This window comes from Silurus aristotelis (genome assembly GCF_946808225.1).
Source record: "Silurus aristotelis genome assembly, chromosome: 11".
In the NCBI taxonomy this organism is placed as follows: domain Eukaryota; kingdom Metazoa; phylum Chordata; class Actinopteri; order Siluriformes; family Siluridae; genus Silurus; species Silurus aristotelis.
The window spans coordinates 6,145,338-6,163,346 of NC_139584.1; the positions used below are offsets into that span (position 1 = coordinate 6,145,338).

Genomic DNA, 18,009 nt, shown 5'->3' on the forward strand with positions numbered 1-18,009 from the left:
TGTTGCTGTGCTTAGACTTGCCATGGTTTATGAGTTGTGACATGACTCTGTCTTCCACACTTCCACATCTCACCATAGTAGCAGTGTTTGGCAGTTCCTTAACCAGTTTAAAGAATCCTACCCAGCTGTTTCAGTTCATGACTGTGTTTCAACCTACATATAACATTGATCATTAAAATCTGCAAGTGCACAAAGTGTGCGAAAGTAAAAATTGAAAGCAAAAGGGTGGTTGCCCCAAATATGAATTTATTTAAGGTTTTTCTTTTGTTCGCTCACTGTCGAAACAATTAAAATGTGTTTCAATGCATTCTTACAATACAGCATTTGTTCACCGCTGCCTAAAACATTTCAACTGTACTGTATTTATGTAAATTATAAAAACATTTGTTAATGTTTATACCACTGGATGGTGAGTTTGTTTGGTCAAAGGGAGCTGATCCCTTTTCTGGTAATAGTGCTGGCTTTAAGACTAATCACAGTTTTATTTCAATGCACTCCATCGAATAATAATCGTTTATATAGTAATATCTTTCACAGTGGTATGACAGATATACCATTTATCCTGAATAATAAATGACAATGATAAACGTTGATGGTGTCACTGGGGCGATGGCGCTTAGTAACCATCTGTAAGATTTACACAATAGTAGAGACTGCAGAAAAAGGACTTTGTGCTTTCTGGTTAATTAGTAACATGACAACCTGGTTTATTTTGGGTGTTTTAATCTTCAAAAGGGAAATTATAAGGCTTGAAGCTGCTGTAGCATAAGTGATAATTAGAACTAACTTTGTGCAGCTGTAAATGTTTAAAATATAAGTTATATCATAACATTCACATGATATGTGAGGTCTTTTACCCATTCTTTTCCTGCGGCAACAATGCAGCGAAGGAGCGCACCATTTTCCGCTGCTGTGCTAACTCCCTGCTTTTATTTTACAGTGCAGATTTAACAATTAGCACGGAAAAGAAAGCATTACACCATTATACCTTTTATTAATGCCTGTTGGTTCACACCCTGTGTACCACAGTAGAAAGTTACTGCACAATTTACCGCAACAATGATGAAACTATAATGGACATTTGGTGCCACCCAGATGAGGAAGTCCAGTTCCACTTAAGGTATACCATCATTTTTTCCTTGCCACATTCACCATAAGCGCTAACTTCCAACTTCACCAACTACATTTCAACTTCATAACTTCATTATATCTGTAAAGTTGCATTGGGATAAAAAATAGTGTTAAAAGTGCCATACAAATGAAGATGAACTAAATTGAGTCAATTGTGATTTCTTCAGATTTAATAAAAAAAATACCCGTGAACGATTCTCAAAACTGATACTTTATTGAAATTCTTTAGCGCAGCAGCATCTTATGCACACTAAAATACAATCAAAAGGTACAACACAATCAAAAACAATCTGTCGACAATTTTTATCATCCGTAATACTTTCAAGTCTATGCCCTACATGTTAAATTGTGGAGCAAAGTGTGTGGTTACTCGTAAATGTAAAACTTTCTATATTCACAAAAGATTATACAGCCTGACTTAGTCGTATAATTTTTTCCTTTTCTTTTTTTTTTTGCACACAAAGTAATTGTGTGCGGCTCCTCTTTTCAGCACCTAAAACCTATTCACCTGTACAGTCTCACTGATGAAAATCTCAAAGCCATTCGACCTTGTTTACTGCTTTCCGTCACACTTATTATGTCTAAAAGCTTTTGTATATTGTGGGAAATTTGAAGACCTTTGTTTTAAAAAAAAGAAAGAAAAGAAACAAAAAGATAAGTGATAATGTAATACAGCAAAGTGTGCTAGTGAGCAGCCATAGCAGAAAACAGATTTAGACATCGGAGGTGCGAATGTGCACGTCATGGTCAATGGTAAAGTGTGGGTCTGTGACCGATTGATGAGGCTGAGAGTGATGTCTCTGGCGTATCCTGGACTCTGAAGTCTCCCGTGTGTCCGAGAGAGAGGGCAGCGAGCAGAAAGCGCTCTCTCTTAAATCTTCATCGGCCGAATGAGTCGTTTTCTTAGGGACGGGGGTCCATGGCTGCCAGGATTGTGCTGTGGAGCAGGATTTGATCAGCAGCGGTTTCGCCACCTGCATGGGTCCGATACGGCAACTCTGTTGGAGAGACAAATTAAAAAAAAAAAAAGAAAAAGAGAAGGCAAAAATGAAAAATTACAGAATTACAGGTTCTTATGGCATTATTACATCATTCTGAAATGCACAGATTCTGACATGCAGATAATAATGTGTGAACTCTCTTTCATTTTACTCTTATAAGGCACTGAAAGTGTGAAGGGAATAAAAGTGTACTTGAGCCATTGTGTGAAACCAATCCACGTTCATAATTTTCCTCATACACATATTTACATGACACAACGCTAACACCCTTTCACGCATGCTATGCAGGCTATTAAACCCCACCCTATTGGCACAGGGGTTATGAGCATTTACGCACTGTTTCCAAAATAGAACACATAATATATAACCACACAGCTGAAGCATTACAAAAGAAAATGCAACTGATAGCTGAGGTCTCACCCTTTGTTTTTTTTCCCCCTTACCACATGCGCTAATATTTTGGTGGCAGGGGATTTTATCAAATGCATTTTAGGAAAAAAATAAAGTAGGTGCTGAATAGATGGAAAAAAATTGTGATAGACAAGCTACCAGTTTGGAAGCCTCCTACACAGCTGTTTCTGTTTCTGTTAATGACTGTGTTTCAACCGACATATGTTATAAATATAACTGATTAATCATACACCTGACTCTGAATCAGCAAAATCCCTGACTTGTACAGAATTGGGCAAAAGGAAGAACTGAAACCAAAATGTGGTCACAGCGAATATCGATTTGAAATAGATTTTTCTTCTGTTCATTCACTTTGCATTTTGGAAATTGTAAACACAATTTTATTGAATTTAGTTGTAAAGACGGTTCACAATTTAATGTGAGTAATAAATGACAATGATAATCGTCGGGAAATAATTAAGTAGATGCTGAACAGAAGGAAGAAAATTGAAAGGTAAAGCACAGAAATGGTTTTGATAGTCAAGATGATGTGTATATTAACAATAATGTGGAAGAGATTTCACATTTGCTTCAACAATGCAACATTATTATTATTATTATTATTATTATTATTATGTAAAAAAAATTATATTATTATTATTTTTAGTAGTAGTAATAATATTATAATTATTATTAGTAGTAGTAGTAATATAATATTATTATTTTTATTATTATTAGTAGTAGAACTAGTAATAATAATAATAATAATAATAATGATAATAATAATAATAATAATTATTATTATTATTAGTAATAGTAGTAATATAATTATTATTATTATTAGTAGTAGTAATATAATCATAATAATAATAATAACAATAATAATAATAATAATAATAATTATTATTATTATTAGTAATAGTAGTAATATAATTATTATTATTATTAGTAGTAGTAATATAATAATAATATTAATAATAATAATAATTATTATTAGTAGTAGTAGTAGTAATAATATTATAATTATTATTAGTAGTAATATAATATTATTATTATTTTTATTAGTAGTAGAACTAGTAGTAATAATAATAATAATAATAATAATGATAATAATAATAATAATTATTATTATTAGTAGTAGTAGTAATAGTAGTAATATAATTATTATTATTATTATTAGTAGTAGTAATATAATTATAATAATAATAATAATAACAATAATAATAACAATAATAATAACAATGATTATTATTATTGTTATTATTATTGTTATTATTAGTAGTTGTAGTAATATAATAATAATAATAATTATTATTATTATTATTGTTATTATTATTATTAGTAGTAGTAATATAATAATAATAATAATAATAATAATAATAATAATAATAATTATTATTAGTAGTAGTAGTAGTAGTAATATTATAAGGATCAACCTCATCATTATATTTCCCTCTACAAAGAATAAAGTAATGATATGAGTAGATAAATGGGTAAAATTATATATATATTATACTCCGTCAAAATGTAATTTTTATTTACTTATCATGTTTTTAAATTCTCAGACTACATGAAAATACATGTACACATTACCTTTGCTGGTCCTCTGAAGTCTTGAATTTTTGAGGAAATGTCTCTTATCCAGCCAAACATATCCTCAGGTGTGTCTGTCTGTTAAAAAAAACAGAAAAACCCAAAATCAATACAATAAAATACTCCCAGAATTTCAACCTTCAATTTTTAAACTGAACCACTAAAATACCTACAATATAACTTTAATTAATAAAAATGTGGTAGAGATTAGCTAGCGTTATGCATCACTAATCATGCAGAAACCCATCACTTCCTTTAATGATAAATCTACACTATGACATATGGCAAGATTGAACCTGTTTACTACAGCTTATTAATCATGCTTACAGAATGCTTCACAGCTCATTGTACGCTTCAGAGTCATTGGATGGTCTAAAAACAGCTGTTTACACCACGCTTGGGCAGTCGTCCTTTTAGGCGGACATCATTCAAAAACAGCAACATTCAAAATGCGCACAGGTGCACAGCAAAACGTATGTGTGTTTTTACCAAGAACGTAAAAAAAAAACCCTCAACCAACCTGAATGTAGAAGGTTCTTGCGTTTGTAATGATCTCAAAAAGGTTGTCACGTGACAGCAGATCCCTGACAATTAAACAAGGGGAAAAAATTAAATAAGCTGCAGAAAAGTGCTCTATGAATTAAAGGTAAAGAAATGTAGCCTCAGCACCTCAGGTTTATCACAAAACTCAATAAAACCATCAAATAAATACCAAATCTTAAATCCTGATCCTATAAAACTCAATGATTCTCATGAACAAATGTAGTTTTTACAGGAATCAAATTCTTTTTAACGTAGACGTATGCATATTCCCACTTATTCATCTCTTTTATATATAGAATGAGTCGCCAGTGTCAGTGCATTTTTACAGTCATTTTTGACGCAGCAGTTTTCAGGACAGGGGACTTGACATGACAATCATCTTATTATTCGTATAAGAAAAAAAAACCCCAGACGTTAGTGAGGAAACTTTATACCTATTATAGCTGCTATAATGTGGTTGACACCTGGAACTAACTTGTCTCATGCTCCACAACATTAAATCTAATGTCTTTAAACTGTTATATAAAAGTATGACATTTTTTAATAAATGAAGAAATAAGTGATGCGTTTGGTTTGAGGACAACTATCATTTTCGTTTTTGAAACAGTTTCTTTTGTTTGAAGGCAAAAACACACAAGAATTGGACCGTAAATGGAAGTTCTATAGACACATGAGTCCATTTAACATTTTTGGCTCTAACAGAAGAACTTATGTAAGACGGAGATGTTGCCAAACTGCCTCACAGTGTAATGGTTTCGGGTTGTTTTGAAAGATTGGAGACTCATTCCCGGTTGAAGGAATCTTGAACCAATATTTCTACCAGTACAATTCCATCTGGACTGCAGACAATTGGAACCGACTTCACCCGAAGCATATGTCAGCCAGCTGGAGTGTAATCTAACATGGACCGGCCTGCTCAGGCACCACACTGAAATCCCATCGAACTGCTCTGGGATAAACCGGATCATTAGGGTTAGAAAGAAATCCCCAACTAGTGAATAACATCTTTGACATGTTGTAGAAAAAGCATTTCAGCTGAATGTTTGGAGAAACGAACTGTTTGAGTGCTAAGGGAGGATTTTACAATGAAAATTAAGTTGAACATTTGTTCATTTATACATTTTTTTAGTCAAAATAAATCTTCATATCATTAAATTACCTAGTTTGTTACAAACCAAAGGAACGTGCATGTGTCTGAATGATAAAGTACAAGCTATATTTTTTATAAATGAAGGACATTATGTAAATGCGAACTTCTCGACATGGTATATGCAGGAAACTAATAAACTCAGGGGGGCTGCACCGAACCACCAGTCATTAATTATTTTCCTTTAACTGCACATCCCCGAGTGCTTTACTTATCGCTTAATTATATCGTACTACAACATTTTATGTACTTACCCTGATTTTACAAGGCACTCATGAACCTTCTGTATGTCCCTCAAACGAATATTGCGTAATGCCTCTTTATCCTACAAGAGAACCAGACATTTTAATGGTTAATATAAATTTTACTCCCAGACCAAACCATGCGAGTTGTTTAAAAGCCGGGAAAAGTTCTCTCTCTCTCTCTCTCTCTCTCTCTCTCTCTCTCTCTCTCTCTCTCTCTCTCTCTCAAACACACACTCACCGTTTCATTTTTATAGTAACTCACACTCTGGTCATCTAAAACGAAAAATCTTCTTTTCCAGCTTTTTCTCTGAATAAAGAAAAGAGAAAACATGCATAAAGGGTCAATAAAAAAAGTTTCATTAGCACCACAAGTCACATGACCCATCTGGCATTACCACGTTGCCTTGTTTGACGCAGTAGCCTGTTCTCACAACGTTTGGCCGTAAACTCTGGCATCTTCTCAGAGTCACATGTGGAGTCACTTCATTACTGAACACATCGTCCGAGTCGTTCTAGAAATAAATAGAACAAAGGTTTTGACATTTTTTTTCTTGCACCATCACCTACTAATAAATAATTCTTGTGAATAGAGAAAAAAGCAATTAAGAACCTGCTGGACCGGAGTGTGGACCACCACGCCTCCTACAATCTCTGCTTTGTAGGCCTGTGGCGTTGCTGGCTGAGTCTGGCTCGGCACAGGGACACTGTCTGTGCTTTGAGTAATTGGTGTTGGGTTTTTAGGAACCTGAACATGGATCAGAAAATGCGGATTTTTAAAAAAAACAAAAACGCATCTGTTAAAAAAATATGTGCAAATCAATTTTGCATGGGTAAACCAGGAATTAGAAAGAGGATCTGCAAACAGAGTATATTTAAAGATTCTCCAAACCCAGTAGGGTGAAAACAGGAGCACTGTGGTAAAGACAAAAGAGGAACAGCACACACACACACAAACACACACACAAACATCCCCTAATGCTAGGAAACCAAATTCAAATCAGTTTACTTCCTAATGTGAAGCCCTCACACACTGATTCACTGTTGTTGTTTATATATATATAATCCTGCTCTAAACATTAACAGCATCAACTTCTTCAGCACTTTAAGCTACAGAAGCTCATTTGTTAGATCTTCATTCCAACGTGCATCAATGAGCCTCGGCCGCTCACGACCCTGTCGCCAGTTCACCACTGTTCCTTCCTTGGACCACTTTTGATAGATACTGAACACTGCAGAACGGAAACATCTCACAAGAGCTGCAGTTCTGGAGATGCTCTGACCCAGTCGTCTAGACGTCACAATTTGGCTCTCGTCAAACTCAAATCCTTACGCTCACCCATTTTTCCTGCTTCTAACACGTCAACTTTGAGGACTAAATGTTCACTTGCTGCCTAAGAAATTTATCCACCCACTAACAGGTGCCATGATGAAGAAATAATCAGTGTTATTCACTTCACCAGTCATAATATTATGATGTCATATGCCTGATCAGTGTATATACACAGATCGATTGGTCTGTCTGTCTGTCTGTCTGTCTGTCTGTCTCTCTCTCTCTCTCTCTCTCTATCTATCTATCTATCTATCTATCTATCTATCTATCTATCTATCTATCTATCTATCTATCTATCTATCTATCTATCTATCTATCTATCTATCTATCTATCTATCTATCTATCTATCTATCTATCTAGTTCCTTTATGTGAATTGCGTTTTCTGGTGCTGACACCCCCCATTTGTACTGTGCAAAATAATTTTTTGATCCCGACTCTGATCCTCATCTGATTCTGGTCTGTTTAATCTAATTCTGCCTCGTATCTTGATCTGATTGTGTGTTATTGCAGGAGCTGTACCACCAGCAGCACACGCATTTAAAAACAAAAAAGCAAAGTTTCACATGCACCCTTGTCTTACTGTAATTTTAGTGGCCTTATTCAGCGCAATGACCCACTCCTTCAAGTCCACGGCATCGTTGGCTTGCAGGAAGTACCGTCGAGACAAAGCGTTTATCACTGCGTTTAAAAGCAAGAGTGTTATTTATGTTAAATGACTTCGAGAAATGGAGAAAACACTAAAACTGGCACTCACCAAAGCAGAACTCTGTCTTGGGCTTCTGTTTGGCTGACACCTCACTGACCTTTAAACAGTTTAGGAGTTAAGAAGAAATGAAACAAATAAATAAATAAATAAATAAATAAATAAATTCATGAAGAAAGAAAGAAAGAAAGAAAGAAAGAAAGAAAGAAAGAAAGAAAGAAAGAAAGAAAGAAAGAAAGAAAAGAAAAGAAATGCACGGCTGCAAAACAGTGTATATTAAATACAAGCACATTTGCCAGCACCATGTGTAAAAGCATTTTTTATATTTATATGATCATTCTTTCAGTGAAAGACACAATTTTTTGGTTTCTGAATCACAATTTGAACACAATAAGTCACATCAAGCCAAAGGCTTCATGAGAAGCTCTGTGTTGTATATTTATATCTTTCAATAGTAGGCAGTAGTTATAATTAATAATTTCCTCATAATTTGACTTCTGAAAACAGTCAAATTAATTAAGCTACTTTCTGATTGTCCCTTTGGAACAAAATTAATGTCCCATATTATAAAAAATTTTTAAACACTTGTAACGATCATTTCCATTCATTTCTATTTATTAAAATGTAGCATGGACCAAACTTTAGGAAGTCCAAGCAACAAACAAACATATTTGTTCAATACATAAATGGACCTATAGTTTTTTGGTTGCTTGTTTGGCAGCTGTGCAGTACTGAAAACCAGCAAAATTATTGCTATGCATTCTTTTTATACTGCACATATAAAATACAAGAGATGGCAAAAGAACACACATCCTTCACTCAAGTAAAAGTGCAGATACTCGTGTTTCAAAAGTTGAAGTTCTCACTACACTTTTTCACTCAAGTTGAAGTAAAGAAGTTTTGGCTCGGACATGTACTTAAGTTAAAAGTAGCCATTACTACTTCCTGTTTTAGTGTCACGCTGGTAACTGGATCTCATATAATATTAATATATTAATACAAAATAATTAAAAATTTTGTTCTCTAATGATTGTATCCAGGCTGAACATCCACCATATAGAACACAAGCAGAGAAAAGATGATGATGATCACGTGATCAGGAATGTCTCTGTTTTCACGTGTGATAGCCAGGAAATGATACACTAGTGGTAAATTGAAAAAGCCACGCAACGACAAGAAATAGGTTGATGGGCTGAAAACAGCGAAGAAAAACGATGAGAAGAAAAATGTCACAGAAAAAGATTCAAACAAAACAAGTCTGGTTTGAAAATGTAAGAAGTAGAAAGTGATATTTGTGTGAAAATGTTATGAGTGAAAGTAAAAAGTTGTTCAAAGAATAAATAGTGAAAAAGTGCAAGTAGTGAAAGTATTGATACCAGAAAAATCTTCTTAAGTACTTGTAATTCATTACTTCCCACCTCTAAATACTAACGTTTCTACTAATAATAATGAGATTACCTTCGAAATGTAACTCAGCTTCATATTTCCAACAGATTCTGCTCCCTCCGGCAAATTCTGCTCCCAAGGAGACATGGGAAATTGTTTAAGAGCAATAAAGTGCACACACTGAAAACCACAGAAACCTCATGGTCTGTGGATGGGTAATGAGCATGCTTTGAGTTACCTGTGGATTGTCCATGAACCAGAGGAGAGAGTTGTGCGGCGAGTCCAGGATGAAGTAACGCCGGTAAAACTTGCCGCTGTTCTCATTCTCCTCTATGTCCAAGAATCCACAAATACGATTGTTTCTGTCCAGGTAAGGCATGTCCCAGATCTAGCGGAAAAGACACAGAAGTGACCTGTTAAAGCCTGCGTATGCGGGTACGCACGTGTACTTCAACACTTTCATGTCACATGTGACCAGTACCTGAAATCCCCACTTTAATTTTTTTTTTTTTTACATGGCACCAAACAATATATTAATAAAAATACAAATAAAGTGTTCAAAATAATAAATGTAAGATCATTTCAATAACAATATCACCATGCAATGCCGAACCCTAGTTTATAATATATTAATTATATATTATTAATGATGCTGTAATACAGGTAAACAACAGGTAAAACTGTAACTAGCAGTGTGACATAATATTTTTATGCCAAGAGCATTAATACAGAATTATTATTATTAATATTATTATTATGTGGTCACAGATATGCAGACAGAATATAGTGTTTAATATCAGCTTCAAATACGGTTTAGCCACAGTGATTTCACAGCATACTCTAAAAACAAAAGTATTGGGACCCCCGACTTTTCCAACCTTGTGAAGTTCTTCCTTAAAGTAACCACAAATTTAAAAGACACACAATCGATGCGGTTAATTTTCCCTTTCACTTGTACAAGGAGACGCAAACCCTGTTCTAACATGATGCAATGGCTTTGGAGCTTGGATCTTGAGTGGCCTCAACACAATTAAACCCCTTTGGGAAACCCCCTTGTGGGTGAATGAGCACAAATCTCCATTAGCACACTCCAAAAACATCTTCCCAGAATAGTGGAGGTTATTATAAGAGTGAATGGAGGCTGAATTGTGAAATGGAATGTACTTAAAGCACATATGAATCTGTCCAAAATCTTCTATACATATTGTGCATGCGTTTTGTAAACAGTATTGGATAATGTACTTCAAGGCTCTTCTCTGTTCTGGCACCGAGGTGGTGGAATGAACTTCCCCTAGATCTTCAAGCGATGGTTGAAGACCTACCTCTTCCTGAAACACTTAAATTAGCACTTTCCAAGTTTGCTTTGTAGAATTCAAGAGCTATATTTATCTTAAGTTTGTAATCTTGTAAACCAGTATAGATTTATTTATCGCTAGAGACTCGAAGCACTTTTGTACGTCGCTTTGGAAAAGGGCGTCTGCTAAATGCCGCAAATGCAAATGTAAATGTAATGCACTTGAGTACTTTGTTCATGTATCTGTACTTTATGTACTAAGTTCATTGTAGGAAACTTTGACTTCACAGCATTTGAATGCAAAATATCTTCCATTTTAGAAAAACATGCTGTTTCTTGTTATTTTGAAATGAATTAGTAAAACCTATAACAACACCACGGTTCATTTCAGGGTTCTCTCATTCTGTGCCGGTAATAATAGAAAACTAAATGAATCAATTATTAAAATATAGCTCTTCAAAATCAGGACTTCTTCTTTTGATGCATATGTATATTCAAAAGCGAGTAGAAATGGCTAAGGAGGACTTTTGGCTGGAGTAATGTTTAAGCAGGGGATTTGCACTTTGTATTCAACTTCAAAAAGTGTGTACTTCATCCATCCACTATTGTTTATAAGTAAGGCATAAAACATGGCTAGGAGGGATGTTCTAGGAAAATAATCGACCAGGTGATGCGACTTTTATCACAGCAAAATGTCAAAGATTGCAGGTCTTAGTTTTGTTAATAAAGGTCGTTATTTTTAAACCATTTATCGTTAAATAGCACAAACGTTCGCAAGACAAGTTAGATCCTGTTATCACTAGATTTCAAAGACAAAAAAATAAACCAGAATGCAAAAATTCCTTGTCCTGAAGAAAATAATGTACGGCACCTGACACAGGAGACAACATTTCCAATCATATTAATAATTATACATTTTCTTTATGAAACCTCGCCATCACATCTTTATTTCCCTAAACTGTTGCCACAAGCATGTAAGAAAACAATTTAACAAAATGTCTTTGTTGTATCGGTAAAGTTTTCTACTTCACTGGAACAAAGAGACCTGTTCCCTGACCATGTACCAGTGCACAAAGCGAGATCCTTAATGGCATGGGTTCCCAAGTTCCTGGACCTCAACCTCAACCTCAGCAAACACTTCTGAGAGGCAGTTGTCAGAAGAATAGACTAGCCTTTATTTGTCACACATTACAGCACAGTGAAATTTGTTCTTCGCATATCCCAGGTTGCTTAGAAGCTAGTGTCAGGGTCGGCCTGGAGCACAGAGGGTTAAGGGCCTTGCTCAAGGGCCCAAGAGTGGCAGCTTGAACCCTTAACCGCTGAGCTACCACTCCCAGATATCAGTAATACTCTTAGCTTAATGAGAACAAATCCCCACAGCCACACTCCTTAAATTTCTATAAGACCTTCCCAAAAGAATAAAGGAGAGTTTAACAGCAAAAAAAAGGAGGGACCAACTCTACATTGAAGCCATAGTTTTTGAAAGGACCCATATATGGCTGTGAAGGTCGGGTGTCCACATACCAGCCTTTGCTACTCGTCTGGCTATTAAATCATAACACATTTTAGGAAACATGAACATTTGATTCAAAATTGTGGCAATTATTTAGAGTACTTATCACAGCGTACCTTTTATGCATTTATGCAAATATTTAAACAGCCAATCATGTGGTAGCAAGTCAATGCTCACATCAAACATAGAAAAAAGATAGAAAATGTGAGCTCGGTGACTTGTTGGAGGCAGACAGGCTAACTTGAGCATTTAAGGTGTATGGGCTTGTATTAGGTAGTCGGTTTTTGGAAATTTGTTAGTATGGGGATTAAAATAGTCAAAAAAAAATTGGTATATGTTCACAATACAGTAAAGTCTTTAAACTAAAGATCGACTGATTTAAAGAACATTATTTTAACAAGCCAACGCTTAATTGAAAAATCTTTCAAAATGATAGTCGTTTTAGAAATCAAGTTATCCCCAATTCATCGTAGCCATGCGCAGCATCGAATGCTACTCACATAAATTAAAAAAAAAAAGGGAAAGTTGAAGGAAACGCTGTCTCACTGCACCCTGGCCCAAATGGCTTTACAGCACGATTTGCACATATGCAAAATATTCTGTTCGAAATGAGAAGAAATACATTTGTCAAACTCGTACAAATGCACAGCATAATACCCTACCACACACACACAAAAAAAAATTCAGATGGTTTATATAATAACATGGTTACAAAAATTGCTGTCTTTAAATCCACACTATGTATGCACCATATTTTTGCATGAAGGCATATTCAAGCCAATGCTGGACTGATGTACTGGATTTCTTCTGAACCAGGGAAACATTTCTTGCTGTGTTTCTGACTGACGAAACACACCTTAAAACCACATCACTATTACACCTGAAAGGGTTGTGCAATAACTTGCACCCGAGAAAGGTGTAACTACTAAATTGGCCACTAGGTGTATATTACAGTTTAAATTTAACTTACCGAGCGTCTGCCGTAAATACTTCAGGAATACAACACTACAAGTGATGCGGTTATCAAAAAACATTGTTTGTGTGTACACTTTTAAGTCCTTACTCCTCAAAACCTGCACATTATGAACCGTTTCTCATTCTTTACCGCACACTAATCCAACAATTACAACATCGAATCTATTATGGAACGACATGGAACACTTACGACCACTTATAGTTCACGTTGTGTCTCGGCCATACAAGTTCGTTTCGTGTCACGCTTTATCTCCGGTGCTGTACTCCCAAACAGTAGGCTGTTAAAAATAGCACACAAGCAAAGACTGCCATAGTTAGTGCAGGTAGTGTGCAGTTTGGCATCCAGCCCGTAGAAGTGGGCAAGTGGTGAAGTCTTTTCTGCACGTCGACCAGGAACCCTCCTGATATTTCCATATCGACTTATAATCTATGCAAAACTAGTCAAAAACCATCTGTTATAGAAACCAGACAAAACTACCTGATGTAGTTGTATTCTCTAAATAAATTACCGACCTTTCCATGTCATTGTCCTGGTACCTTCAAGTGTACACCTTTCCTACACCGAGTAGGTATCGTTTAACTAGAAACGCATTGCAAATGGAAACTCTGGAAATGAATCACGGTCAATTCACAGATCTTAAATTATATATATATATATATATATATATATATATATATATATATATATATATATATATATATATATATATATATATATATATACACACACATACACATAAATAAATAAATAAATAAATAAAATCAACAAATGATATACCCTGAGTGCTCCAACCCGGTTCCAAGGATTGCAAGATCTTTAAGAGCAGGTACTCAGTAGTGAGCTTGAAGACTGAATACCTTCAACCGAGACACATCCTTATCTTCTCACATGGCATGCAAAACAACCTGACCTGGATTTTTATGAATGCTTGTCTTTTTTCTTTCAAAAACAAAACAAAACAAAAAAGCTAAAATACTGCCTGGAAGCTGTTTGACATTGAAAAGACCAACAGTTGACAGGGGCCACATCCAAAATGGCACATCCCAAACAGTAAACAAGTGGAGATAATATTGTTGGAAACAAGGAAGTGTTGTCCATTCGCAAAGTCTGCTTACAGAATAAATATTTATGATTCATCTCTATCCAATCCCATGCACTGTTTTTAGGTTAGATACTACCATACTGCCTAGGAGTAGATACTTATGAGTATCTCATGGCATTCAGGGTTAGCTTTTTGTCCTTTTTTTGGAGTGGGGATTGAGTTTAGGTTTAAGTTCAGCATCTGGATTCCGAAGCCATGTGTCTCCAAGAAGTCCTGAGATCAAAGAGGAGGTGGAAGGATGACGTCATTTGGCAGGATTGGGAGCAGGACTGAAGTTCTTCCTGAACCTCAACAAGTCAAGCTGCCACACCTTAATAACACCATCATACACACACACACACACACACATAGAGAGAGACTCAAAAAGAGACACTGACTTACTGATCGTCCCCAGGAGGTATTTAATTCCCCCCACCCAGTCCTGGATCCTCGTGCTACAGTGTTATAAGTCGCGAGCGCGGCGGAACAGCATGGTCGTGCCGATTCAACGCGGATTTGGATGCGCGAGCCCGAGAGTTAGCGTTAGCACATGATAGCAGTGACATGGCCCTTTTTCCGGGTTGACTTTGCCGTTGAGTTAAAACCAAAACCGCGCATCCGGTTGTGTGTGCACTCCGTTTGTGCACAGAAAGAGGAACACGCGCAGTGGCACAGCGTGCAAACACACAACGCGACGCCGCATGGGAACACGCTCGCGCACCGTGCAACTTTTATGGCGACTTGAACCACAGACTATGGAATGATGATTGAAGAGATGGCTGAGTGAACGTGCATGGGTTTTTATCGGTCATCTTGTAGATGCATGCAGATCTAGATCTAGAGATGGCGTTGTCTCCTTCAGAAAAATTTTATCTTCTCGTTTTCTTTCCGTATTCCACACCGTGGAATAAAGATGAATTGCTGGACATGGGCGTTCTGTCATTTTGGAGATGCATGCATGATCTATGTTGTATTGTTTTTCTCTTTTAACACTTGTGCACATTTAGATATAGTTTGTATAAACACTATATGGACAAAGAAATTGGGACACCTGACATTCCCAGCCATATGTGGTTCTTTCCCCTAAAGGTTATGGCAAAGCTGAAGGCAAACAATTGTACAGGAGGTCTTTGGATGCAGTAGCATGACATTTTCCCTTCACTTGAATTAGGAGACCCAAACCTGTTCCAGCATGACAATGTCCCTGTGCATAAAGCAAACTCCATGAACATGCATGGGTTGGAGTGGAAGATCTCCTGCCCTAGAGCTCTGACCTCAACCCTATTGAACACCTTTGGGATGAATTGGAAGGCTGGCTGCACCCCCAGGCCTCCTCACCTCACCTACATCAGTTTACTAACAACCTTGTGTCTGAATGAGCAGAAATCTCCACAAACACACTCAAAAATCCAGTAGAGCATCTGACCAGCGCAGTGGAGGGATTTATATGAGCACATTGGGACTAAATGTAGAATGCAATGCCTAAAAAGCACATACCATATTTATGACCAGTTGTCTGCAAACCTTTGGCAATATAGTGTATAACCTGGTCAACACAAGCAGAGGAACAGAGTGCAAACACAATGCAACTTCACATGGAAACACACTCGCACTCATCATGCAACATTTATAGAATTAAGATGAATTAATGGATATGGGCTTTCTCTGTCATTTTGTTGATGCGTGCAGATCTAGATCTTTATCTTATCGTTTCTCGTCTTGCCTCTTTTAACAGTTGTGTGCATATGTGTGTGAAAAAAACTGTATATATGATCTCTTTTCAAGTCTTTATATCACAGTGATTGACTGAATAGAGGTATTAAGATAATTTTACTCAAACTTTTTGACCTAAACCAAACTTTTGCATGCAATCTATCACATCTAACAAACCACAAGTTCGACATTTTCCATATAAAAGTACCGCAGCAGAAGCTAGATAAAAAAAACATCACATCAGAAAGTCTCCATGACGAAATAATCCGCTTCCTCACTAGTCATGTGTTGAACGAGTCGACACTTTGAACCGATTCTTAGGTGCACGTTGAGAAATCGACACTTTTTTGAACCGACTCTTAAGTGGACGTTGAGAGCCGAATATATATATATATATATATATATATATATATATATATATATATATATATATATATATATATATATATATATATATATATATATATTCATATATATATATATATATATATATATATATATATATATATATATATATATATATATATATATATTTATATATATATATATATATATATATAGAGAGAGAGAGAGAGAGAGAGAGACAGAGAGAGACTAGTTTATACATATATGTGGGGGAGCCGCTTTACTGGTCACGTGGGTTAGGTGAGTCGAATAGGGACTCGTATTGTGTCAAGTGCACACGTGTAATTTTTTTAAACAATGCTATTGAAATAATGCCATTTTGTTAATTATATTATACCTTTTCTTAAACGATTTAGTTAAAATCTATGATAAAATAGCAAAATTCGTCTGGTTTTCCAAAAAAGAAAAAAAAGATAACGTGTAGGAGCCGGAAGAGTCGACTTTGACGAGTGAGTTGAGCCAAATTAACCGACTCTGTTGCTTTTGGTTTTCCAAACTAGTCTTTTGTTGAGGTGGATACTGATGTATTTATAATCACTGAGACAATTTACATGAACAGGACACAATGAACACTATATGGACAAAAGTATTTGGACACCTGACTTCTGCAGCTATATGTAGTTCATCCCCAAACAGTTATCACAATTGTATAGGATGTCTGTTTCCAGCATGTGCACCAAGCCAGCTCCATGAAGATATGGTTTGTACTGGAAGATCTTTTATGACCTGCTATAGAGCTCTGATCTCAATCCTACTGCACCCCAGGCCTCCTCACCTCACCTCACCTACATCAGTACCTAGCTTTACTAACGCCCTTGAATATGAACAAGCACAAATATCTACAAGCACACGCCAACATCTAGTGGAACATCTTCCCAGAAGAGTGGAGGTAACAGCAAATGAGGACTAAAAGTGGAATGGAATGCTCAAAAAACACATACCAGTCTTATGGTCAGATGCCCACAAACATTTGTCTATATATTGTATCTTTAGGGAACATCACCAATACCATTTTGTATTGGCAGGAGGTCACCTGCTACATTTCAGGTTCCCAAGTTAACATGTTATAAACATAAGCAGTAAAACACAACAGGACATACTGTTATAGGAAAAGAATCAATAACAAATGACATGGTGCAGTCATATTGTACCTTTAAGTGCAGCTTTCCAGTGCTGTTGTGTTTTATTGTTCTTTCACAGCAGCAATTTGCAAACAATTACAAAATGTAAGAATGTCAATGATTAATATAGTTATGTATTGGAACGATATGTCTTAGTGAGTGAATTACACTATGTTCATATCATTACATCTCCAGAGCGATAAAAAAAAGCAGCATTTGCCTCTTAGCTGTATATATGAAGGGTATTATGGAGAATCTGCTTCACTTTATGAAGTCAAGTGTATAAGGAATGAGACAATAGGAAAAATTAATTTTAAAAACCATGGCACAACATACACTACATTGCCAAAAGTTTGCAGACACCTGCTCATAAATATGGTGTGTTTTTCGAACATTGCGTTCCTCATTGGTGCCAATTTAATCCATTATAATTCC

At 35.8% G+C, this 18,009-nt stretch overlaps 1 protein-coding gene across 4 annotated transcripts; it reads right to left on the reverse strand.

Annotated features, from left to right (window-relative positions):
- Positions 1-1,326: 1,326 nt before the first annotated feature.
- On the reverse strand, positions 1,327-15,204 carry plekha2 (pleckstrin homology domain containing A2). Of its 4 annotated transcripts, none has more exons than XM_083555244.1 (12): positions 14,738-15,204; positions 9,710-9,859; positions 9,544-9,600; positions 8,137-8,185; positions 7,963-8,060; positions 6,661-6,795; positions 6,446-6,562; positions 6,289-6,357; positions 6,060-6,130; positions 4,636-4,699; positions 4,116-4,193; positions 1,327-2,129 (listed from the first exon to the last, which is right to left on the reverse strand). In XM_083555244.1, the coding sequence occupies exons 2-12, from the start codon at positions 9,848-9,850 to the stop codon at positions 1,845-1,847; spliced, it is 1,164 nt and encodes a 387-aa protein (XP_083411370.1). In that variant the 5' UTR covers positions 9,851-9,859; positions 14,738-15,204; the 3' UTR covers positions 1,327-1,844. The 4 variants fall into 4 exon arrangements, with proteins under 4 accessions (XP_083411370.1, XP_083411372.1, XP_083411371.1 ...); XM_083555246.1 differs by having other exon boundaries at positions 14,734-15,128; XM_083555245.1 differs by lacking the exon at positions 14,738-15,204 and adding an exon at positions 14,032-14,319.
- Between the last annotated feature and the right edge of the window lie 2,805 nt (positions 15,205-18,009).

Bases quoted from the DNA above. Each gene is read 5' to 3' on its own strand.
- plekha2 (XM_083555244.1), bottom strand. From the start codon at position 9,850: ATGCCTTACCTGGACAGAAACAATCGTATTTGTGGATTCTTGGACATA. The intron at 6,358-6,445 runs GTAATGCCAGAT...TTCTTTATTCAG, and splicing joins GCGTCAAACAAGGCAACGTG to AGAAAAAGCTGGAAAAGAAG. The intron at 6,131-6,288 runs GTGAGTGTGTGT...GTTCTCTTGTAG, and splicing joins GTTACTATAAAAATGAAACG to GATAAAGAGGCATTACGCAA.